Genomic DNA, 27,997 nt, shown 5'->3' with positions numbered 1-27,997 from the left:
ATCAGAGAGCTAATATCACTGTTGATAACAGACTTCTCTCTCAGAGTGAAAAGCAGACTGTGTGATACTCATATAGAAACAGCAATGCTACATGGAAGTAAGACATGGGTTCTGACTGTAGAGGACTTGTAAAGAAGGAAAGAAACAGGGACACACATACCACTGGTTTCTATGTAGTTTCCATCTATCATTTTCACTCATAAGGCAATGGTTAGTCCAACACAATAGTTGGAGACACTTGCCCAAGGACTGAATCTAAAAGCAAGTGGTTGAAAAGTGAACCCCTTAATCACACAACCATGTCTACCCCTATCTACACCTGCATTTAGTGCCTATATTTTGCATTCTAACTTCTTTCTGTTATGATAAATTAAGATTTAGATACATTTTTGTCCACTTCAGTCATAATTGCCTTAATCCAGGACATTATCATCATCAACATTTAATGCCTGTTTTCTATACTGACATACGTTGGACGATTTGACAGGAACTGGCAAGGCCAGGGGCCACACCAGGTTCCATGGTCTGTTTTGACTTGGTTTCTACTGCTAGATGCCCTTCCTAAAACCAACCACTTCACAGAGTGTACTGGGTGCTTTTTATGTGACGCAATCAAAATGCCTTGAGCTTCAATATTTTTCTGAATTTAGTATGTAATGTTTAGACATGTTCTATGCAGATTTTATGCTATAACAGATTTCTCAAGCAACTTTATAGTTACCTCATCTATACCTTCTTCTTCGTGGAATGTTCGGGAAAGGAATAAACATGACATAGTAGTTCCCTTCTTTGTAAAAATAATCATGTCATTCCCAATACGCATTGAGCCTCTGAAAAATACAAATGCATAAAATATTATTATATATTCTTAACCCATTCAGTTTCTTTGCAAAATATTTCTCTGAAATCACACAAGCATCAAAACACAAGTAAACAAACTTCAAAAAAAAAAAAAATGATCTTGCTTTATATGGAGGTCTACAGATTGCTTGCTAATGAATCTTTTTGCAGATAAAATCAAATTTTGGTTCAGGATCTGTTTACGTTTAATCATAAAGGAAAAAATATATTTCCCTTATGACAAAGGAATGTATATATATATATACAGATGCAGACGTGGTTGTATGGTAAGAAGTTTGCTTCCCAACCATATGGTTTAGAGTTCAGTTCTTCTATATGGCACCTTTGGCATGTGACTTCTACTATAACCTTGTCAGTGGATTTGGCAAATGGAAACTGAAAGAAGCCCATCATGGGTGTTATTGTCTCCTTGCTTTGACATTGCATGGTACTTGTGAATGTCACTTATGTGAACACTGTTTTGTTTCTTATGTTCTGTGGAAAGATGTCTGGTCATGGAGTGATATTACCTTACTTGGAAACAGACAAGTGTTGGTGACAGGAAGAGCATCCATCCAGCTGTTGGAAATCCATCTCAACAAATCCTGTTTGACCCATGCAAGCATGAAAAAAGTGGATGTTAAAATTATGATGATGATGATGAGATACATCCCTTGTAACCAAACATAAACATGTCCAGGACCAAAGTTAGTTTCATTGATAAGATGATTCATCAGCAGGTAATCAGTAAACCTGTGTATTAAACAAGGTCATTCATTTTCTTTTTTTTTTTTTGTAGTTTTTCATTTGAAGAACAACCAAGCTTGAAGGGGATTTAACTTTATGAACATACAAATAGATGTAATTAGCATATAATACATGTAAGTATATATTAATTCATTTGTTCATCTAATGTCTGCTTTTCCTTGCTAGTATGGGTTGGATAGGAATGTATCAGAAGCAGAATTTTGCAGCAGGATGTTTTTTCCAGTCACCAATCTTTACCTGTTTTTCAAGTAAGGGATTTTTTATTCTATAATTCTTCATAAGTGCAGAGTAACTGGTCATAATGTCAACAGGGAATGTAAACATCATTCACCATTCACTCAAGCAAAACTGTAGAAAGTCAACATTCACGTGTGTATACACACACGAACACAGTAACACTGTGTGACTGAACCTGAAACCATGTGGTTGTGAAGTGAACTTCTTAGCCATAGAGCCATGCCAGACAGTATTCTTATCACAAAAAATTGTTGAATCTTGGGGTAATCTAACTTCATTACTACAGAAGCAGATGTTGTCAATGTGTGTGGGGGAGAGACTTTTATTTTGGAAAAACATTAGCTAGATTATCAATATTTCTTCATGTCCTACAATAGCATCATAAATAACTCATTACCACATAATTATAATGTGTGTATATTATTTCAAGACTTTATACAAAATCAGAGGCCATTAATTTTAGCCTAGCAGACATTTTAGTCTTCAAATTTCCATTTTCTCTTTGTCTCCTTTATTTTCACTATCCTATTTTTTAACAAATTTTGATGATCGCCAATGAAATATACAATTGCCTTTTTTTGTAGATACTATTACCTATCTATCCATCCAGTCATAACATAGAAGTGGTAGTAATTTTAGATAATTTGCTTTCAGAGGCAGAAGGTATCACAACTCCAAATGGCTGTGACTATACAGTTCTACATTTGAGAGATGAGGAATTATTTACATTTGACAGATATTTGTCCTCATCTTGTTTGTTGTTAACACAACATTTCGGCTGATATACCTTCCAGCCGTCATCAGGTGTCTTGGGGAAATTTTGAACTTGGGTTCTCATTCCTAAGGTATTTTTCGATGTTATTATCATTATTATTACCATTATCAATAATATTAATATGCTAACTTTTTGTTTTTGTACGTACTTGTTGTGTGTCACACTTACTTCAAAGAAGTGGTAAAACAAGAGACAAGGACAGAGAGGAAGTAAGAGTGAAAGAGTGAGAGAGAAAGGGAAGGTGAGAGAGAAAGTGAGGGAGAGAGTGAAAGAGACAGTGAGTGGTGATGGCATTCGTTTTGTGTTTTTAAATGTTTCAGAGAGGACGTAAGAGAGAAAGAAAGAGAGTGAGACAGAAAATGAGTGAGTGAGAGAGAGAGAAAGAGAGACAGTGAAAGAGACAGTGAGTGGTGACGATGTTCGTTTTGTTTTTTAAATGTTTATCACATCGCAAGTAGATACATAGATACATATACACATTGTTAAATCAAAAGTAGGAGAGAAGAGGGACACAAAGGAAGTGAAAGGGAAAGAGAGAAAGTGAGAGAGACAGTAGATACATCAATCCAAAGAAAAGTTCATACATAGATGCATACACACAGCAAATATAGGATGTCAATTTCACTTTTCATTACCACACGAGGATAAAATTAACTCACAAATGACTGAGTACTCCACAGACATGCATAACATTAACGTAGTTCTCAGGGAGATTCAGCCTCACACAGAATATGACAAAGCTGGCCCCTTTGAATTACAGCTACAACTTGAGACATATATATATATGAATGTATTTGTGAGTGTGTATAGTTGAGATTAGTTAAAATATGTTTGCAATAATAAGTGTTGATGGTGGAAATAAACGCAATTACCAAACTTTCATTCATAAATCCATTTATTATTTCATTCTTTTACATTTCAGATTTGTACATTAAGGTTCTTTGAATATGTATGATGTATTTTAAGGTTAAATAGTAATTCCGTTTACGTTTGAGTAACTGAGATATTTTGGTTGGATTATATAATCATTGGTGTTGCGTTACTTTCTATATTCTGTAACTGTCACAATATACTTTTCTAGGCCTAAATATTTTGTGGGTAGGGGACCAGTTGATTAGATCGACTCCAGTACGTAACTGATACTTAATTTATCAACCTCGAAAGAACAAAAGGCAAAGCAGAATTTGAACTCAGAACATAAAGACAGACGGTCATAGTATACAAACATTTCTCATGGCACCAGTACATTTTCTATGTTTTCCGTGAATTTTTCATGGATCCAGCTAGTTATTATTATTTAGCTCACTGCCTGGAATCAAACTTGGAATCTTGGGGTTAGTAGCCCGCACTCTTAACCACTAAGCCATATGCCTGTGGGCAATTATGGAGTGAATTTTAGGGCTTATAAATGACATCGAAAAATACCTTAGGAATGAGAACCCAGGTTCAAAATTTCCCCAAGACACCTGATGAAGGCTGGAGAGTATATCAGCCGAAACGTGTTAACAACAAACAAGATGATGACAAATATCTGTCAAATGTAAATAACGTAAATAAGCTGTGACTATATAAAACACATGTTCACTCTTTAAGAAAATATTCATACAACATATATTGAATTCCCATAGCACATATATTTGAGACTACACATGAAAATGCCTATCTGTTTAATAGACAAACTTCTCTCAACATAATTTATCTACTTGCCTACCATTAACTTTTGTCCTCTACATATTTTCTCCACTACAACAGCCTCAACTTTAACCTAAATGCACTTCTTTTATCTACCTGTGTCTACCTTTTATCTACCTATGTCTAATACACTGGACCCAGCACAAAGCATTTTACCTAAAGTTTTTCCATCAGAACTGCATCCTTCTGAAATCCACTCTCAATTTTCCATCGATCAAAAAGTTAAAACTAAATAATAAGTACATTAGTATAATCTAGCTGTTTCTATCCCCTATTATAAAATTTTACTTCATCTTATTAATAAAGGACTCAGTATAAAGGTTATAGAAAATTTTGAAAGAACTTCTAAATCCAACAGCTACTGATGACGGAACTTCTGTAAGTGTGGATACATCAGTTTAAGAACAAACATGCATCCACATTCCTATTTAAATTCAGCTACTTTCCATAGTCTATAAAAAGAATGCACACAAATGTATGCATTTTTAAAACAGACATCGTTAGCAGCTGGATATCCTAATTCATTCGTGTATAAAAAGTATTTATGATTTTCCGAATAAAGATAATATATGCATGGTTAGAACCTATTACTTAGAAATGTTTGAGTCCAGCACTTTAATCTTATGTTCTAGTTTTATACTCATAGTTTCTAGTTAATATGAAATAGCTACACCAGCAATTCAACTTCCTGAATAGGAAATCTTGTCAGAGATATTGGAGATGATTCTTACATAAATAAATACTCCTGCTTGTAACAGGGATGTTACAGTTTGGTTCTACTGGCACCACTAAACACAGGAACTGAAGGAGCAACAACAATAACAAAACAGCACAATTCCTACATTGCTCTCTACATACACAATGGCTAATGCTAAGTCTTTCTGTTACATATTCATCTTATACTATACTTCATCCTATTCTATACAAGTTTTTTGTAAACCACATTAAAAAAATCATTATAACAGTGTAAATACATACGATTTCAAGCCATTGCCATACATTCCAATCTGTTGGGAATCTGCTGACTTCTTGGAAGATTTGCCAAATGTTATAATATCAGCAGTTTCATCTGCGGAGAAGAATAAGCATCAATATAGATCAATGAAAGCAAAATGTAAAGATTATGACATTTTATTTTGGTAAGCAAAATTAACTTGTATGGAGCAAATATAGACAACTTGTATCAAATTAATAAAAATACAACATATAGGCTACAATAATTTATTTCTTGATCTGTTTTGTAAACATATTTCTAATAAAAATATTCTGATTTATGTTTTAATTTTCAAAAAAATAAAAGCTTTTGAGAAGTTTAGTGAAATACCTATGCTCCAACTTGATAAAAGATGTTTGTTTATCTTAACACTTTAAGTCTTTAGCATTTAATCCGGCCATATCCATCTGAATATTCTACCTGTTTTATGTTAAAACTGACCATATCCAACTTCCTGTACCTACACTACAATGTCATTCTAAAACTTTACAAACACAGCACTGATATCCTGAAGCTACAAAATAATGGATGATGAATTCAAAACAATGTAAATATACAAGCAATACATTTGACAAAGAAATTTGAATGCTAAAAGGTTAATAGAGAGCATTTGGGACAAGCTGGTGTCAAATTGATTAACTGAGATTTATGTCTCTGGAAAGCTGCAGTTGGTTAAGTTGGTAAGATGTCTGACAATTAAAAAAAGGGCTAACAGACAGTATCCTACCACCAGTCCTGAATTATTAGCCAAAGTTCACTCCATCAGCGTCCAGATTGTCAGTGTTAAGAAGTGCATCACATAATTTGATTTTGGCTTGCTTTAATGAGTTCCAATTCTTACTGGAATGTTGACTAAAGTGGGATAGTAGCTTGATCCTCACTTGCACAAAAATCACTTAATGAAAAATTACTTTTAAAAAGTGAGTTCTGTATTTAATACCTTAGCATTATAATAGTTAAATTTGCATTCTTACTTGGATCCATGCCTTCGCCATCATCAAGAAAACACATCATAAAGCCACCTCGAAGACTTTCATCTTCCACTGAAAATGAACAAAAGATTTTAAGTAAATGCAGATGACAAAGATATAAATTTCATGCATTTAGCAACTAAAAAGAACACTTTCATTTTTCCAACAATGGGATCTACCCGAAATATTAGCATACGCTTCTCTTTACAAATTTATTTCTCTCCTTTTTTATTTTTTTTTAACAAAATAACAGCATAACTAGTTTCATTACACTAGGTTTAATGTTTACTTGAAAGCGCTTGCAAGATCAAGGGTATACAACTGCTTAATAGATTGCTACAAAAATATTTTTATATTTCATCTGACAGAGCATAAAATTCTAATACATAAATTATTTCACAAGTACACAAGGGTTTCATTTTTATAAAAAAAAAACTAGAGTGTTACTGGTCATATGACAGATTTTATATATATAGATAACTATGGAACTACTTTTTTTTTTCATTACCATGGGTAATATCAGGAGATACAGCATATATATATACAATAATTATAATTTAACTTTTATCAGATTCCTTGGTGCTGATACAAAAAACAAGGAAACAAGTACTAATTTTCAAAAGAAAAAATAATTATTACGTTAAAAAAAATTAGATAAAACAAATCTCTCATTTGTATATTTGTAATATAGATTTATTGGTTTTCTAAATTTTATCAGCATAACCACAATTTGCTTCATCAAAAACCTATCTCTACAAAATTTAATTAGAAAAAAAATGTACATTTTTCAGAAAGTTATAAGAATCAAAATACATGGCAGGGAACCAGATTGAAGTTATGCCTGCCTGCCTGCCTCTCTCTTTCTCTCTCTCAATATATAAGGTGGAACTGGCAGAATCAGTAGCATGCCAGGCAAAATGTTTAGTGACATTGTGTCTGTCTTTACATTCTCAGTTCAAATTCCGCTGAGGTCATCTTTGCCTTTCATTTGGGCTGACTTACCTCCTACACCAAAATTGCTGACCTTGAGCCAAAATTTGAAATCAATATATGTATATATGTGTGTGTGTGTGTGTGTGTGTGTGTGTGTGTGTGTGTGTGTGTGTGTGTGCACTCTGCAATATTCTAATACTCTTCTCTTTGCTGGGTGTATTAGTACTTGCCTAAGAGCCAAAGTTAAACATTTATCATAATATTGACCATTTTGACCAGAATCAAAAACAATATTTATTATACAGGTAAAATAAAGGTACCTGAATTAACTTCAGTATAAAATTGGTACTCATCTTATCAAACCTTAGAAATCATTGACAAATTGGAGTATTTGGACTTAGAATGTAGAAAAGTGCAACAAAATAATGCAAAATATTTTTAATGTTTAGCACTCTACTGATTCTACCAAATTACCAACTTGAATTAACTGAATATTTAAATCCATGGATTTTGTTAAATCAGTATTGTTAAAAAGAAATAAAGTTACTTACATGTATAGATGTTCATTTTTGTGGCAGAGGCATCTCTGAAAAAAGAAAACAAATTCAATAGAGTGAAAAAAAAAAATTGTAAGCATGCATGCACGCATATACACATGCAATCTTTTACTTGAGGTTTGCCGGTTGTGAAGGGCTGTCGCATGGTGGAGAAGAAAATTATAGAGAAGAAATCTATTTTAAGCCCCTACTTTCTTCTGCAACCAGCAACCTATTCTTCTGGACAGAGCAAAAATACTGCAGCATATTTTAACATAAATATAGTTAACATCTGACTCAATATCCTCTAAAACAGTGTCATACAATCACACAATGTCTGCAAGTTCACATTAGAGTTTTAAAAAAAAGTCTTTCTTCATTTCTTCTGATATACTTCCTTTGTGTTTATTTAGATCATCTTCATCTGAGCTCAGTCGTTGCATGAATTCATGTCGAAGCTCCTTATTAAGAGCAAAGGCAGCAAAGGGAGAGATAGATGCTTCTATACAGCTTTTCAGTCTGTTTCCTATTTTGATATTAACTTTAAAAAAATTTTAATGTAATTATTATCAGGTCATTAAGAATGAAATGTCCCATTTTGAACTGAAAGTTATTTTACTTTATCTCAACAAAAAGCAATGCAGTTAATCAAAGTATGCACCTAAATTATCAACACAATTTTGCCATTTTATCGGTAGCTTATTTATGCCAGCAGCAAAGAATTCTGGAGAGCAAGAGGTGATGAAATCATGAAAGACTGTTTTTGCATTTTCTTTAGAGTTGAATTTTTTTCCTTGCAAAAAGTTGTCTAATGACTGGAAAACATGATAGTCAGTTGGTACAAGGTCTGGTGAATATGGAGGATGACAGAGTACTTCTAAGTTCAGTTCCTGTAAGTTGAGTAACATTCTTTGTGCAACATGTGATTGAGCATTGTCTTACAAGAGAATTGGCCTGTCTCTATTGACCAATCTCGATTGTTTAATTGCAAGTTCACTCATCATTTCATGCAATTGGTTGATGTAATCATCTGCTGTAATTGACTTAACAGGTCCCATGAAGCTGTAGTGGATGACACCAGAGCTGAACCACCAAACAGACACCATTAGCTTTATTGGGGGAATATTTTTTTGGATTGTGTTTAGGCATTTCATCTCTATCCACCGTGCAGAACACTTCCTATTGTTGAAGAGAATCTATTTTTCATCACACGTAACAATACGATGCACAAATGGTTCACTTTTTTGCCATGACAGCAAAGAACAGTAAGTTTTAAGATGATGTGTCATTTGATACTTGTTCAATTCATGTGGTACTCACTTGTCCAGCTTCATTACCTTGACGATTTGTTTCAGATGGTCCAATACAGCTGGAACTGAAACATCAAACCTTGCTGCTAACCAATCCTTACTTCACTGTGATTTCTTAAAGGGATGCCACATTCTCTCTTATAACCAACATCTTTCTTCATTTCTATAGTAACATTCTTTCACGCAAGTTTTGCTTTTGATAATGAAGGTGGTGATGATGATGATCATCATCGTCATTGTCATCATACATCCATTTTCCATGCTGCATGGGTTGGATGGTTTGGTAGATGATTGCAAGCCAGAGGACTGCGCCAAGCTCTATTGTCTGCTTTGGCATTGTTTCTACAGCTAGATACCCTTCCTATTGCCAATCACTTTACAAAAAGTACTGGGTGCTTTTAACATGGCACCAGCACTGGTGAGGTTACCAAGTAATTTGCAAGACAAAAATCCCTCAACTAAAATGAACAATATTTTTATTTAAAAAATATAAATTCAACATGAATTTTCATAAAATGTTAAAATTTTCCACTAAACAATTCCACTGGTTCTGTCCTCTAATAAAATTAACAAACCTTGAGGACACTGCAAATTTTAGAAAGCACGTGTTCTAGATCAGTTTGTTTAGTTGTGCAGAGACCTTATCATTTTCTTTAGATTTAACAACTTCTCCTTACAGCTGTTTCAATCTTAAAGAAATATCGAACGGAAATAATTCAACACAAGTAAGGTTTTCATGCTCCCACACAGAAATACAAAAGATTTACATGAGAAGTGGAGGCTAGTAAACTTTTGCTGCCTTAGATTTAAGCCCATCATATTTCTATGGAAATCATTCGTTGACATGGTTTATACACTGAGAATTTAATGAAAAAGATTTTGTTATAATTTTTGTCATCACTGAGATTCATTTTTAAATTCATCATTATCATTTTGAAGCCCATTTAAATTCATCATTATCGTTTTGAAGCCCATTTTCCCATACTTACATGGAATAGTAGGCATCAGATGAGACTTCACTGAAAAAGAATTTTCCATAAGCAGATGCCTTCCTCTCACTAACCCTCACCTGTGAACAAATGCCCAAATCTATCAAACAGCCTAGATATGCTTTCATAATGAACAGCAGTCAAACAACATTCTTTGTATTCATAGTGATGTTTTGTTGACAATCAGCAAGCACATGTCAGGACACATTAAGAAGCCAGGACATGCTTTCAAGGACAGCTGACAAATGACACATTTTGTATGAACAGAGATCCTTTGTTCAAAATAAGAACTCACATGACATAATGACTAATCACACGCATGCATGCACACACACACACACACAAACAAATATACATACACATGCCTATTTACATGCCTTTTATCTTTTACTTGCTTCGGTCACTGGACATTGGCCATGCTGGGGCACCACCTTGAAGGGTTTTAGTTGAACAAATCGACATCAGTCTCTTTTTGAGCCTGGTACTTATTGTATTGGTCTCTTTTGCCAACCACTAGGTTATGGGAACATAAACAAATCAACACTAGTTGTCAAAAAGTGGAGGGAGCAAAGAAACACAAAGACACACATACACACACGTAGATACATATATGACAGGCTTCTTTCAGTTTCCATCTATCAAATCCACTCACAAGGCTTTGGTTGGCTCAAGGCTATAATAGAAGACACTTGCCCATGCATGGAATGTACATACATGTAGGCACATTTTTTAACTTATCTACATGTTACTGATTTTGAATGGAAGCATGAAGTGTAAGTCATGATTAATGTCACGACTTGGACTGTGTTATTGTGTAGCTGTAATATTGTGGGAGTGAAACAAGAAGTTGCTGTCCTACAACTTGATAGATTGTGATATATTGACAATATAAGATAAAGTTGTCACTGGTATAGTTCATACAAGTATAGAAAGTCTATACAAGTTGAATTAAGTTCAAAAGACTTTTAAAGATAGTAAAATTCAGTTTATAACAAGTGGGACTTGTTATTGATAACAAGGTTATCAATAAGAAAGTTCAATTGTTCCTTTTCTCAATTGAAGGATAATATAGCTTCTAGTATATATGACTTGTTGCTAGGTAGGAATGATTGTGGCAGCTGCCATTCCTAAGCTAGGCTGCTTTATTTCTCTATTCATTTCTGCTAACATTTTTTTTCTTTTCAACTCCTAGACATGAACAGCTCAAAAATCTTTGGGGCAAATTTCTCCAATCCCCTGTGCCAGTGACTTTGCTTACATTATCAAGTTAGTTACATATAAGGTGACATCATACCAAGGCAAGTCTAAAATTTTTGTTTGCACAATTAGTGAAGCATGATGCAATAATCATCTGCTTGGATGGGTCTTATTTTTTTTCTTTTCTGTGCATTTTAACAATCAATTATTTTATTAGTAAAGATTTATTGATATTAAATCTCCTTAGCAGAAAGGTTTGACATGGACCCATTAGTCTGAACACACAATTTGAGTACTCTATACAATGTAGTGCATAAAAATCATCATCATTTAATGTCTGTTGTTCATGCTGGCATGGGTTGGACAGTTTGACCAAGCTGAGGAGCTGCACCAGACTCCAGTCTGATTTGGCATGGTTTTTACAGCTGGATGCTCTTCCTAACACCAACCACTCCGAGAGTGTAAGGGTGCTTTTTGCGTGCCAGTTGCATGACACCAGTATCTACCACAACTACAATTTCACTTGGCTTGATGGGTCTTCTACTCGAGCACGGCATGTTGTCAAAGGTCTCAGTCATTTATCATTGCCTCCATGAGGCCCAACACTCGAAAAGTGATATTAGAAAAAACACATGCAAACCAACTGTTCATAAACAAACTGAATTTCATGGGAAAGAACATTCCCTGATTTACAAGCACTTTTCTCCATTTATCAGTGTTGCCTTATTTTGTTCACACACACACACACACACACACACACACACACACACTGCTAAAGGCATGAAAGAGTCAAGTGATAGTGCTAGGTGAAAGATTGTCTTCCACCCAAAAACAAATGGTCTACTACACCATTTATACTCAGTAAATTTTACAAGGATTTGGTCAAATTGCAGCTATAGAAGATATTTGACCAAAGTACAATGAACCAAAACATACATTAAAATCTAATCATAGATTCAAACCAATAAAATAATTGCACATAGTGATATACAATGCAACTAACTCTATTGGTATTTAGTACTTGATTCTTTTTTTTTTCTTTCTAGGATGGTGATGTAAAGCCTACAACCATTTAGGAACCCATTCAATCCAGGAAAATGAATAACCAGGTGAAGAATGTTCAGTGTTATTTTGATTAATGAGAAAATATGAGAGGAAGTTGAAAAGGTATTCAACATAAGATAATAATTGATCTAATTGTTAAGTAAAACATGGAAGACATGGTACACTTTAGAGTGAAGGATCTTGGACATATGGACACAGAAGAGATGCAGCAATATCAGAGGAAGGTTGACAGGGAAAATAGTTTTTGTGTGTGAAAGGTACACAGGTACAATTAACACTAAAAATGTACAGAAAATAGACACCATCAAATTTCAGGAGGAAAAACTATAAGTACTTAATAGCTTCCATTACCCAGGTAATTAAGTCAGTAATGCGGGTGGATGCTCTGATAGCATAGCTGCTAGAATAAGAGAAGGCTGGGCAAAGTTCAGAGAGCTCCTACCTCTGTTGGTAACAAGAGGCCTCTCTCTCAGAGTGAAAGGTAGATTGTGTGATGCCTGTGTACGAACAGTCAAGCTACATGGGAGTGAAACATGGGCTGTGAATGCTGAGGACATACGTAGGCTTCAAGGAAATGAAGTTAGTATGCTTTGCTGGATGTGTAATGTTAGTGTGCATGCATGACAAAGTGTAAGCGTCTTGAAAGAAAAGTTGAGCATAAGAGGCATCAGATGTAGTATGCAAGAGAGATGACTGTGCTGGTATGGTCATGTGATGCATATGGACGAGAACAGCTGTGTGAAGAAGTGCCGAACTCTAACAATGGAGGGAACCTGTAGAAGGAGTAGGCCTGGAAGACATGGGACAAGTTGGTAAAGCATGATCTTTAAACGTTGAGCCCCACAGGGGCAACGACAAGTGACTGAGAGCTTTGGTGATATGCTGTGTTTGAGAAGTCCATCAAGCCAAGTGAAATTGCAGTTGTGGCTGATGCCAGTGTCGCGTAGCTGGTACACAAATAGCACCCTTGAACGTTGGGCGATATGCTGTATTTGTCACGTAACTGGCACATAAAAGCACTGTTCAAACATTGGGCCTCACAGAAGCAGTGACAAGTGACCAAGACCTTTGGCGATATGCTGTGCTTGAGAAGACCTGTCACGCCAAGTGAGATCATAGTCATAGCTGATACCAGTGCTGCGTAACTAGCACCCATGCCGGTGACACAGAAAAATTACCCACTACACTCTTGGAGTGGTTGGTGTTAGGAAGGGTATGGAACCATAGAAACCATGCTAAATCAGATTGGGACCTGGTGCAACTACCCAGTTTACTAGATTTCAGTCAAACCATCCAACCCATGCCAGCATAGAAAAAAGACGTTAAATGATGATGATGATTTTAGCACCAAGAAATTCATTTCAAGTAAATTTTTGTCAACATAGAGTCAAGATTTGAGCCAATAACTACTATCTTTTCACCTAAGTTTGTAATGTAAAATAATGTATTAAGAAGGACTGGTAAATGTAGAAAAGTACCCAACAGCTGTTACTTGGTTATATATAATATATCCCCGACCATCACACGACTTTATATTAATTCTTACCATCAACAAAAGTGAGAATTGATATAGAATAGGAGCAAGAAATAATATAGACCAGTTAATACTTGTAATAAATGGATTCTGTTTACTAGGATATATATCGTCATCATCATTTAACATCTGCCTTCCATGCTGACATGGGTTGGACTACTTTCAGAGGTGGGAGTCAATCAGAGAGTAGTGAAGCACAATACTCAGGCTGTTCACTTGTTAACAATTAAGCTTCATCACATGAAGTCAAGTAATTGTGTGTTAAATATCTGGCAGTGAATACAGCCTTTTGTACTGGTCAAATATGTTCCAAACATATTTGAACTGATCTAAATGGTTGCTTATTCACAACATTGCTTCTGTATGCCCATTACAATATTTTGTTTAACTGGAGCCAGCATCACACATGGACAGATCATGTTTTGATAAAAAAACAAATGTTCTCAAATGCATTTCAAGGTTTTTATTCTTTTGCAATACACACTGGTGATGATTGCCAAGGAGCAAGAAATGTATTCACAGTCCTGCCAAGAGCGAGCACCTTGAAATGACTATTGTGTTTTTCAACACTTGTTCCCTAAAACTGAAAAGGCTCTCCATCGCAAACGTAGCAGTGAATATGACCTTTGTACAGATCAAATATATCCCAGACATATTTGAACTTATATAAATGTTTCTCTAAATATTTATTGCTTTCATTATATTTTACTACATAGTGTTAATTAGAAAGGAGGTAGGAATCAATACAGAGAATGGGAAGAAGACATACACAGTAACTAGACAGAAGTTTAGTGTTTAGTAGACATATCTTCTCGGGAATATAACCAGGAAAGTAGAAATCAAGGAGTGTCTATGAAAAGTTCAACTAATTACGAACTAATAGTGTTACTCAAATAAGATAAATATGACTAACCCAGTAAATTACCATAGATAAAAAATGTTATCAATGGATGTGATATAAATATAATGTGATCTGAAAATACCAAATAAATTAAGGGAATGTAAAGTAGGAAAGTAATCAAAAGAAACAAAATTATTCTAAGAAAATAAGACAGGAAGAAAGACGAGAGCTATGCAGGTGACTAACTGCAGCAATTTTACAATTTGAGGACTTAATTAGAGGTACATTAGTGAATAAATATTAAAAAAGGAAAAATTTAAGACTTAGCAAAAGAGACTTCAGACAAAAAGTTTACCAGTAGATAAAACCAAAACTAAAGTTATATTAAGAACTACAAAGGTCCAACAAAATTAAAATAAGCCACTGAACAAAACAAAGAAAAGGAAGGTGGAGACTTAATGATAGTTGTTAGGGCAAATAATGCACAGTGACAAACTAGCAAATTGACATCATCATCATCGTTTTATCACCATCATTGTTTTAACAGCCACTTTTCCATGCTCACATGGACTGGATGGAATTTGTTGAGGCAGATTTTATACAACCAGATACCCATCCTGTCAATAATCTTCATCTGTTTCCAAGTAAGGTAATATTTTCCCACGACCAACCATGTAATCATGGAAGACTGGAAACAAAGGACATTGCATGATGGACGGAGACACTCATTTACAGCCATCATGCAATGTCAAGGCAGGGAAACAGTACAACACGCACACATATGAACATACATATACAATGGGATCTTTTCAATTTCTGTCAACCAAATCCACACATAGGGCTTTTGTCAACCTAGAGCTATAGTAGAAGAGAATTGCCCAAGGTACCTTGCCTGAGATAACATAGAAAAAAAAATTGAGATGCATCAGATGTATTAGAATAGCAGATATACACATATGACCTTTATTTTTGAAGGAAAAAAAACAATAAAACTTAAAATATAAAAACCTTGAATTGTCCACCAGTTCAGCCAAAGCACCAAACAGGAATTCATGAGTTGTTCTGAAATCAAAAATATATAAATATATATATATAAATAAAAATAAAACCAAAAGAAATGGTGTTTGTTTTCTACTTGTAAAGATATCTCAATATAACAAACCTTGAGCCAGGGGTATGAAAACAGATAACTGCACTTACTCTTTCCACTAATATTTGTACTCAGCTCTTTATTTTCAGATCAAATATTAAACATGATACACAATTGACCATATGGTCTTGTGTCAAACCTATCTACATAAATAGTGTTACGACTCTGTACAACAGGCTTTCACACCCAAGTTGTCAGCAACATCAACATTTTAACATCCACTTTGCCATACACACATGGGTCAGACAGAATTTGTTGAGACAAATTTTCTGTAGCTAGATGCTCTTCCTGTTGCCAACCCTCACCTATTTCCAAGTCAGGTAATATTTCCCCATGACCAGATATGTTTTCATGGAAGATTGGAAACAAAGGACACTACTTGCATGACAGCGACTCTCATTTACAACTATCACATGATGTCAAGGCAAGGAGATAGTAATGTGTGTGCACACACACAGACTTTTTTCAGTTTCTGTCCACCAAATCCACTCTTAAAGTTTTGGTTGGCCTGGGTCCAGAGTAGAAGACACATGCATTATCTTGTAGCTTTGAGATTTTGATAATGTGACTTACTTTTTTATTTGTTTCAGTCATTTGACTATGGCCATGCTGGAGCACCACCTTTAGTCAAGCAAATCAACCCCAGGACTTATTCTTTGTAAGCCTAGTACTTATTCTATCAGTCTCTTTTGCCAAACCGCTAAGTTACGGGGACCTAAACACACCAGCATCGGTTGTCAAGCGATGTTGGGGGGACAAAGATAGACACACAAACACACACACATACATATATATATATGTATACATATATATGACGGGCTTCTTTCAGTTTCCGTCTACCAAATCCACTCACAAGGCTTTGGTCGGCCCAAGGCTATAGTAGAAGACACTTGCCCAAGGTGCCACGCAGTGGGACTGAACCCGGAACTATGTGGTTCGTAAGCAAGCTACTTACCACACAGCCATTCCTACGACTGTTTAGTTTTAGAATAACATTGCAGGTAGGTGTGGGAGGTTGATCTTGCTGCTTTGAACATAGAACAGCTAGAATATTTTGGCTGGATATGGCTGGTTTAAATAAAGAACCCAAAGATATTATCGGTAACTAGAACAGCAATGGTAATTTGATAAAGGTGTGCTCTCTTTCAGATTTTCATCATCACCACACTGTAGCTTCAATAAGGGATTGAATTCTATTGCCTACTAAGTCACTTGCCTGATAACAGAGCAAGAGTGCCAGAGTAGAGGCTATGAATGTGCATTGAAACCCTCTCACATGCAGCTAGCAGCAAAGCAGTTTAAGGGGGACAGCAGCAGCAATAGTGTTAGTAATGATGATGGCGCTGGTGCCAGTATCTACTATTTGTAGTACTTTGCTGTTCACCAGACAAAACACTAAAATTCTCCCTTCTTTTACAGAAAGAGCGAACAGTCCAGTAGTAGAACAAGAAATTGGTGTGTAGTTAGATGATTTACAATGTGCACTGTCTACATGTATTGTAAATGTGAAAAATACATATTGTGTATGTGTTTTGATGACATACAATGTTTTCCAAATTCTTTCTTTTCTTTTTTACTAACTCTTTTTTTACTCTTTTACTTGTTTCAGTCATTTGACTGCAGCCATGCTGGAGCACAGTCTTTAGTCGAGCAAATCGACCCCAGGACTTATTCTTTGGAAGCCTAGTACTTATTCTATCTATCTCTTTTGCCGAACCGCTAAGTTATGGGGACGTAAACACACCACCATCGGTTGTCAAGCAATGGTGGGAGGACAAACACAAACACACACACATATATGCGACGGGCTTCTTTCAGTTTCCGTCTACCAAATCCACTCACAAGGCTTTGGTCGGCCCGAGGCTATAGAAGAAGACACTTGCCCAAGGTGCCACGCAGTGGGACTGAACCCGGAACCATGTGGTTGGTAACCAAACTATTTACCACACAGCCACTCCTGCGCCTATGATCAGAAATTAATTCAAAAGAATGTGAATAAATAATCTGAATGCTAAAGGGTTAAACAAAGTGATGATGGACTCTCCCATTGTAGACTATGTACGAGTGTTCAACTTTTGCTGAACGACCTGCACAAATGATTTGTTTATAGTGATCAAATGTTTGTGCCATACATCAGCTCACTCCCTCCATCAAATTCACATTGTCTGAACAGGTGCACGGTGTACCACATGTCAGGTGTTGAAATGATCACAGAGCAACATGAGATGAAGTGTTTTGCTCAAAAATACAATGCATCCCACCCAGTCTAGGAACTGAAACCATGATCTTGCACTCATGAGTGCAACACCTTAAACACTAGACCATGTGCCCTCATTAAACAAAGTAAGAAAGAGCAAAATAGAGTGAAATGTCTTATCCCAGGATACAGTACAAATCTTCTAAACAATATCTGAAATTCAACACATAAACCTCTTAGCCACCGAAGCACTTGTACTACCTACATTTCAGAAACACTCTAACCATTTGACTTTTGCCAATTTCTCATCAAACAATTATGCAAGTGCAATAATAAGTAAAAGAAATAAAAATGTGATTAAATGTAAGCATCTATTTATACTTGGCTGAATTTCACTAAGTTGCAAATCATTAAATAAACCTGAATCTCTTTATCCATATTACAGCCACAGACATACAGACATAGACTGGGAAATAATAATAATTAAAAATAACCTATCTTACTGAAACCAGTAAAATATTTTTTTCATGCTAATAATAATTTTTAGTATTGGCAGAAAGCCACAGATTTTTGAAGAGTAATTTAGTGGACACCACTATTATTAGGTATGAAGAAATAGGTGGTAAGCTGGCAGAATCATTAGCATGATGGAGAAAATGCTTGGCAGCATTTCATCTGTCTTTGTGTTCTGAGTTCAAATTCCACCAAGGTTGAGTTTGCCTTTCATCTTTCAGGGTTGATAAAATAAGCACCAGTTGAGCACTGGGGTTGATGTAATTGACTAGCCCTATCTCCCAAAATTTCAGACATTATACCTACAGACAAAAAGATTATTAGGTATGAAAGACAAAGCGGACCCTGTTGTGAGGATGAAAATTCCAGATAGCCTTTAATCAATTTAAAAGAGGCATATATTGTCAGCAGCTGGAGTGGTGGAAAATAATGTGACATAACTTATTTTTATAGATAAGTATCTTTTATCATATTTCATCCTTTTAGTATATTGTTACCACATATGTAAATAAATTGCCTACATCATACAATCCTTATCTCTGTTTATCAAGTCTACTTTTAAAATAATTAACCTTTTTTTTTTCATTCTAAACACAATTAGGCAAAGTTCACAATTATTTATATTAAAAGCAGCATTCACTCTCTTGTATCTTTAGAGTGCATGCTGAACCTCATCACCACAATGTTCTCTCCTTTTCCAGCTAGACACCTTTTTCTACCTCCAACAACACTACATACAGCCCACTTCAATCAAGTGGCTTTGTCTTGCAAGCTACTAAACAACCTCGATGGTGCCAGTAACACAAAAAAAGCACCCACCCAGGATACTCTGTAAAGTGGTTGGTGTTGGGAAGGGCATCCAACCATAGAAATCATGCCAAAACAGACAATGGAGTGTGATACAGTCCTCTGACCTGTTGGATCCATCAAATCATCGAACCCATGCCAGCATGGACTAAGGGTGCTAAAGTAATGATGATGATATGCAGCCAATCAAAAAATTATTACAAGTTATTAAAAATAAAATTTTCAGATTTAAATGATTAACTGATTTACAAATTTTTGTTGATGTATGAAATAAAACATATTCAAGATTCTCCACAGTGAAGTTAGGTTACTGAATGAAGATGCCATCACCATGTTCATCGTTAACATTTTGATGTATACTTTTCTCTACTGGCCACAGGGATCCAGATCTCTTTTAGAAATTGCGTCTTCCCTACCAATTATGAATCCAACAAGAGAGTAATTTGGAGTAGGCTCCACAAATTCTACATGTTCCATCTGTGATTCAAATTTTGAATTACATACATGACAAACACAGATAAACTGTCCCAGGTTTAAAATATTAGGTAATGTTGATCCAATAGAAAGCTCCCAAGAAAATGTGAACAGCCTTTCTTGGAAGTGTAGCAGTACATAACAATGCATATTTGTAGCTGCAAATAGCAATGATTGTATAGCATGTAGAGCATCCAACAGCTTCCCATTATAAAATGCTTAATTTCTTTTTACTTTCAAGGGTTAACTTTGTATAGTTCCAGATAATTTCATTATATCTTGTGAGTATATATGCAGGTCATACAGCTTGTTTCAACTTGGTAGCTATAAAGGTGCTCCTCTCCTAACTAAATGAATAAACAATGGCATTCCAAAAATAAAGAGATGAGTAAGGCATTTTCTTACAGAAATACTTATATCATTGCATGGATTGACAAATAGAAAATTTGTTGACTATAGGAAGTATGCATTTCAATTATGAAACTGGAGAAGTAGTCCTATAAAGCAATGTTTCTCATGGGGTGGGGGTATAGTGGATTGAAAAAAGGGTCAGATGTATTACTGTGTTTAATAAAATTAGGAGAGTTTCAAACTTTTTAAACTTATCCAATAGCATGAAGAAAGAAGATTATATGAATGCAAATCTCAATTTTGTCTTCTTAATAAAAAGGAAAGAAAGCAGAAATTTCATTAATATTTTTTTCTATTTCCAAACCACTGTTTAGAGTCTATAGAGAGACATGTTCAAATGGACAGATAGCTTTTTCAATGTGATAAGAAAGTTTTTCAGACTTCAGGAACTTGAAAATATACCACCTAAGGACAATGTCACAGAAATAGTTTCAACAGTTTGTTGTTGTTGGCACTCCGTCGCTTACGAGGTCGAGGGTTCCAGTTGATCCGATCAACGGAACAGCCTGCTCATGAAATTAATGTGCAAGTGGTTGAGCACTCCACAGACACATGTACCCTTAACGTAGTTCTCAGGGATATTCAGCGCGACACAGAGTGTGACAAGGCTGACCCTTTGAATTACAGGCACAACAGAAACAGGAAGTAAGAGTGAGAGAAAGTTGTGGTGAAAGAGTACAGCAGGGTTCACCACCATCCCCTGCCGGAGCCTCGTGGAGCTTTAGGTGTTTTCACTCAATAAACACTCACAACGCTCGGTCTAGGAATCGAAACCGCGATCCTATGACCACAAATCCGTTGCTCTAACCACTGGGCCATTGCGCCTCCACAGTTTCGACAGATCTGTTCCAATAATAAAGGTCAAGTAAATGTCATTAGCAGCCACAGCTGTTCATTTAATACATATTTTTTAATAGAATTCATACATCTTACAGTCCTCAAATAGAGGGAAACTTGCTCTGATTGACAGCTTTTATTTTAATAATTAGAGAACCAATTGGCACAGTATACAAATAAAAGTCAAGCATCCACTTTACTTACTATTTTGAGGTCAAAGGCATCCTGGATCAAGACCTAATTCCTTGTGTGAAAGTAATTAACCACATAAGTTAATAGAAGTTAGACTATATTTACATTTATTTTTTGTTTATATCCAACAACTTTAAAAACAATTGGAAGGTTAATTACTTGGTTCTATGAAACCTTCCTATAAAAGTTTTGAAATTTCCAAATCTATAAATTCTTTGTCTTCTGCACTGAATCAGTATGGTTTGGTTACAACCGATTTGCAATTTAGAGTGATATGTTCAAAAGTCAATCAAATTTAATTGAGGAAGAACATCATCTTCATTCATCAGCACAATCATTTACCATCCATGTTATGTGCTGAAAGTTCTGATATGTGATAACACTAATCTCTTTATGTAATTTTTAAAAAAAAGGTGTACTATACCAGCATTTAGTTGCAGAAGAATAGTAAGTCTTACATTTATATAAATTTAATAGTTAAAGATATCTTAATAATACAGAACCCATTACTTTGTGTTGTTAGTTTAGATTTAAGCATGGAAACAATACCTATTTTAAGATATACTTCCAAGTTGAGTTGATTAGCCAATTTTTGACAAATGAAATCTTCAGCTGAGCCAAGATTTATGAGATGTAAAATACTGTGGCATTAATTTTCATTGTATTATAGGTGTAAGAGATCAATAGTATAGCATGAACAAGCTAGAGAAATATAACCAGATTGAATAACTGAAAATACCCTAGATTAGTGTTTCTCAAAGTGAACAGTACTACCCTGAGAAGGGTGGTGGGACTAGAAAATATTATATGAATACTGGGAACAAAAAGGGGCAATAGATAATAGATTGCCCTAATTTTCAAAAATATTTTCTATTTTCAATTTTCATTCTATGTACAAATAGCATTAGCAATCAAAATGTTCTGCAAAAACTCTTAATGAGAATCAACATATTGGCAATAATTTTTTGTTATACATTTAATTTTGTTGAATCATAGCAAGAGGACATTTAAAAAGTGTTAGTAAAAGGGGTACAATAATTAAAAACGTTTGAGAAGCACTGTCCAAAATCGTGTGACAAGTGTTGCCACCAGACAGTAAACAATAGCCCACAAAAGCTTTTACACTTTCAATAAGCAGAAGAGTTAGCTAAACATGAGGCATTAGGATAGATCTTCAAATTGCTACTGGAAAAAGTCCAATATCCTATGCTTTTACACAAACAGCTGTTTTAGCTGGACATGAGGAATAAGGGTGCATCAAGCTACCTCAGAAAATGCCTATTCTCCAAGTTCTAGGTTTTACTGCAGCTTATTTGAAAGACTTAGCCTGTTTGATGGCACTATCTAGTGTTAAGATTTTTTTTCTTTAGTTGCCTGGTTCTAACAATATTTGAACATATTCCATATATAAAAAATCTCTTAAAAGTGTGGATTTACTTTCTGCAGCCTTCATTGTTTCATGAGCTAATACAGTTAAAATTCTGTAGAAATTCCACTACATTTTCTGTAACCTTTTGAGATTGTCTGACATATATTTCATCAAATAGTTTCATATAAGCTTCTTATATGAAACTATTTGATGAAATATATGTCAGACAATCTCAAAAGGTTACAGAAAATGTGGTTCAACAAGTGTTCTGGTAAATGTAACTAATGCATTGCCTCTTATTCTAAAGATAGAAATCCATATCTTGCCAAGAAGTATTCTGTAGAAAGTTTGTGAATATTCAAAAAACCAAATAGGGTGAGGATCATATAAATCAAGCTTTTTTAAAGCATTATGAAAAGTTGCATAATTTCTAAGGTTTGCTATATTAGGCCCAAAATGTAGGAGCAGAAGCTCTAGTTAATTAGGTTTATGGCTGGAATTGACAACTGATATGAGGAAATACATGAATCCCCTTATACATAACTTTAAAATTTTATCACACTGAAGAGAGTATGGTATGTCAAATCAATCTGGTCTAGCTATCTTGTCTATTTTGATTTAGTAATAGATAGCTTTTAAATGATAAAACTGTTGGGATAAAGAAAGCTCGAAATTCTTTTACTTGCGTCAGTCATTTGACTGTGGGTATGTGGGAGCACTGCCTTAAAGTGTTTTTAGTTGAAGAAATCAACCCCAGGATTTATTCTTTGTAAGCCTAGGACTTATTCTATCAGTCTTTTTGCCAAACTGCTAAGTTAAAGGGATGTAAATACACCAACATCAGTTATCAGGTAATGGTAGGGGGAAACACAGATACACACACAAATGTTAAGATATCAGCCTCTACCCACGTTGTCATGCTTTGATTAAAAGGGTGCAGCATAGATTAGATTACTTGGATAAGTTTTGGCCGAAGTTGATTCAGGCCATGTCTAATTTAATAGCACCACCTGGAAGAGATACACAATCAGCTCTGGGGAACCGTAGCCCATTCAAGCACAGGGTTATTGTTTTCAGAGACATATCTGGGTGTGGGTGGTTTATCTGGTATTTGTTGGGGATCGTTTGAATGCCGTGAAGTCATTTTCCTCCTTTATTTGTGTCTGGCGCAATGTTGAAGAGAGCAGGGCCAATTGAGGTGAAATAGTTCTGTCATAGTGTTGTAATACGACACGAACATTTCTGTAGTGGATGGATGCATGGGGGCCAAGCCTCAGACGAATTTTAAAGATGGGCAATGTTGATGGAATATTTTCCACATCATACAGATGATATAGAGCTCACAGTAGCGGTGGAGGGAGCAAAGTCTGAGCTTTTTTAGTCGATCCCAATAGTTAGGGCTTGTCATATCATCCTCCGCAGACCTCCGTCAAGCAGCTCATTTTAAGATAGATACGTAAGTAAAATTACTAATAGAGAAATGAAAATAAACTTCGGAAACAGCAACGCCACCATAGGTTACGTTGAACGTGTTTTCAAGGGAGATAATCAAAGAATGTAACATTGTAATACTTCATGTAAAGTAAATATAACAAATGAAAAATCCTTCAAGAATCCATAAAAATTCCCAGATCACTACCAAAATTTTATCATCTGTTCCTTGTGTCATTACCAACTTTCCCTGCAAGTTTCATCAAATACCGTTCACAACTTTTGGAGTTATTTTTCACACAGACGGACAGATAGAGGGACAGACGGACAAACCAACGTCAATGAAAACATAACCTCCTTCCTTGGCGGAGGTAATTATTAGGTGGTGTTATGTTGTTATGTCTATATGTATTAGGGGTAATGAAGTTTTGGTTATTATGATAATAGTAGTTGATAATTATAGAATTATTGGAGTTACTAGGTATATTAGATGACTTTTTTTATTATAGAATTGGCCCTGTTTCTTATTGTTAAAGGAAGAGATTATCCTAAAAGGATTAGGAGAGACTGAAAATCCAAATCTAATTCTTTTGTTATTAAATATTTTTGCATATTTAGAGTTTTTAAAGCTCCTATTAGTTATATTTCTAATGGATTTAATAAAATTAGATTTTAGATGTTTAGCAAAAGGTATTATGATCCAAGTAGTGTTATTGTTGTTTTCTTTATTATACTAGCAGGTTATGTTTTGGGGGTCATCTATTCTTACACATAGTATTGGTTTCTTTTTTTTTTTTTCCTTATTTCTATCTATATTAATGTGATTTCTGTGGTTATGTGTATTATTGGAAGGATTACATGAGATGCGATAATTTTCATTTTTTATGTTTATTGGTTTAATGTTCTTAGTTCTATCTATAATTAATTGTTTTACATGTTTCTAGTCAGCATTCTTCGGTGTCTCTACATGATTATTAGTGTAGTTAGTGATTTGTGAATTGCTGAAATTAGTATTATTTTTACTTTCAGTAAAGTATTGGTCATGATGCTCGTATTGACTATGTTTATTAGTATATCTATTGAGGTTGTAGGATTTATCTCTCTTGCTAATGTTGTGTTGATGACTATTATTTACAGTTTTTGTTTGTTTATCGGGGTGCACTAATTCACTACTCGACTTAGGTTCACTAATATTCTCTGTGTTGTTCATATCTACATAACTTTTGGTATTATTACTATTGCTGGTGTTATTTTTCTTAATTTCATATTTGTATCCGGCATTCTTGAGTGCTAGATTATAGATTACAGACTACTATGCTCACTCGCATCTCTCTCCCTATATATATATGTATACACACACATATATACATACACACATATATATATGCATACATATATATATAGATGTATATACATATACATATATAAATATACATATGCACACATATATATATATATATACATATATAAATATATACATACATATATATATAGATGTATATACATATACATATATAAATATACATATGCACACATATATATATATATACATATATAAATATATACATACATATATATATATACATATATAAATATATACATACATACATATATATATACATACATACATATATAAATAAATATACATATACATACAAATATACATACATACTATATATATATATATATATATATATATATATATATATATATATATATATATATACATACATATATAAATATACATATACATACAAATATACGCACACATACACAAAGATATAAATATATACATATATATACGCAAACATATAAAAATACACAGTGAAACTAATATATACATAGTGAAAGTATTAAAACTGAAAGTATTATCTCACATTACAATAGAGATGTTATTGTTTCACTTTTGACACCTAATACTGAAATAGTGTAAGAGATAAGAAATTGCACCGGACTCGCATTAGGTAAGAAGTTGAAAATTTTTTTGGCCCATAACACTGCAAGTAAGGCATGTGTAAAATGTGAATGGAATCCGTTGGGTAGTTCTTGAGTTTTAGTGATGCACACACACATTCTCAGTTTTATATATATAAGATTATATATTATTCTCCCGAGCGTGACGCATCCATTTCTGTGTGTGTGCGTGCGTGCGTGTGTGTGTGTGCAATGAGCTTCATTCAGTCTCTGACTACCAAATCTGTCCACAAGTCTTAGGTCAGCCCGGAGCTATAGTAAAAGATACTTGGCCGAGGTTCTATGCAGTAGGACTAAACCTGGAACCATGTGATTGCAAAGCAAGCTTCTTACTACACAGCCAATTCTTTAATCAATTCAAGAGACATTATATATACTCTTCAAAGCCATTGCTAGCACAGTACTAGAAAAAAAACTGCTTTTGTAGATTAGTAGCTCTTTTCATAACAGACCTCTTCGGGGTTTCAAAACTAAATACTGCAAGGATTTGGCTTCAGACACTATCTTTTGCTTATATCACTAACAATAATCATGTCACAATAAAATTTGCCCATGCTAGTGACTCACTAACCCCCATCTTCTAAAGATATTGGTAAAACCAGCTAGTATGCTGAAGTATTGTTTATTCACATCCCATTATTGACACTATGCTCTATTGTAAGAATAACCTTCACTTGCCCCACTTACATAACAATGCAGTCAAGCTAAGACTGAGAAAAACTCAACAGTTGAATAACAAAGTAAATAGGAAATTGAATAGTGGCTTGGTTTAGTACTTTAGTGACGTGATCAAACATGTTCACATGAGAAATGACATAAATTTTATTAACTTTGTTTAGATGGAAGGAAAAATTTACTCAAGCAGGATTTGAACTCAGAAAAATTGCTCAGTACCAATTTTACTGGTACTGATATTTTGTTTCTGTAGCTGTTACTTCAACATATTCTAGTGTTTTTTTTTTTGTTTTTTGTTTTTTTTAGATGAATTTAATTTGTACTTTAAGAAAATATACTATATGCCATTTAAAAATCCAAGAGTTTACATCATCATCAACATCATTATTGTATTAACATCCACTTTTCCCTGATTAAATGGGTCAGATGGAGTTTATTGAGGTAGCCGTTGTCTATATGGTTGCCCTTCCTACTGCCAAGCCTCACTCGTTTCCAAGCAAGGTAATATTTCCCCATGGTCAGACACATTTTCACAGAATACTGGAAATGAAACACTGCTTGTACAACACTCATTTACAATTATCATGTGATGTCAAGACATGGAGACACAAACATACACATTCACAAACCTATATATATACATATGCATATATAAGAAAATGAGATGACAAAGGAATAAACAATTATCTTATGGACTTCATTAGCTTACAGCTGTTTCTACTATAGATGCAGTAGACTCATAGTTGAGTGCTTGAGTAACATCTCATAGCTTCATCAGAGACTCAAATATGAAATACAATTTTCTTAATTTTCTTATTATCACCCTGTACTCAACTAACACTTCATTCTGAAGCATATGTATATTGAATTCTCTAATATGCCTAAGTGAAATATATATATATACATATGTATTATTTTATTTATATTTAGTAGAAGTAACACAGTGACTCAAGGTCTGAGAGCCACATGCATTGGTACTTATCAAACTTCATAAGTTTGATAAGTCCAATGCACAAAACTCTCAGACTTTGAGTCAATCTGTTACTTCTGCTAAATATTAATAAATAAAAATATACATTTACTCAAATTTTAAGTCCTATTTTACCTGTTTGCTCCAACATACCTGGATGGATGGATATAGACATCTTTAAGTTTTTGTCTACCAAATCCATTAACAAGGCTTTGGACAGCACAGAGCAAAGTGCTGTTTAGTGTGATTGACCCAAAACCACTGGTTGGGTACCATAGTTCTTAAACACAGCCACATGTGTGCCTATTACATATC

General features: G+C 34.5%; 1 protein-coding gene across 14 annotated transcripts in view; it reads right to left on the bottom strand.

Moving 5' to 3' along the window:
- The window catches only part of LOC106879882 (uncharacterized), a 164,255-nt gene that overhangs the window by 110,570 nt on the left and 25,688 nt on the right, over positions 1-27,997 (bottom strand). For all 14 annotated transcript variants that reach the window (XM_014929608.3, XM_014929613.3, XM_089354531.1 and 11 more), the window contains 5 exons: positions 15,691-15,744; positions 7,762-7,796; positions 6,281-6,349; positions 5,291-5,381; positions 722-830 (listed from right to left, as the gene is read on the bottom strand). In XM_014929608.3, the coding sequence (XP_014785094.2) occupies positions 722-830; positions 5,291-5,381; positions 6,281-6,349; positions 7,762-7,796; positions 15,691-15,744 (358 nt within the window). The remainder of the gene's footprint in view (positions 1-721; positions 831-5,290; positions 5,382-6,280; positions 6,350-7,761; positions 7,797-15,690; positions 15,745-27,997) is intronic.

Source organism: Octopus bimaculoides, chromosome 1, assembly GCF_046866305.1.
Source record: "Octopus bimaculoides isolate indiv1 chromosome 1, ASM4686630v1, whole genome shotgun sequence".
NCBI classification, from domain to species: Eukaryota; Metazoa; Mollusca; class Cephalopoda; order Octopoda; family Octopodidae; genus Octopus; species Octopus bimaculoides.
The sequence above is the reverse complement of the archived record's forward strand: the minus strand, read 5'-3'. Positions and strand labels throughout refer to the sequence as shown.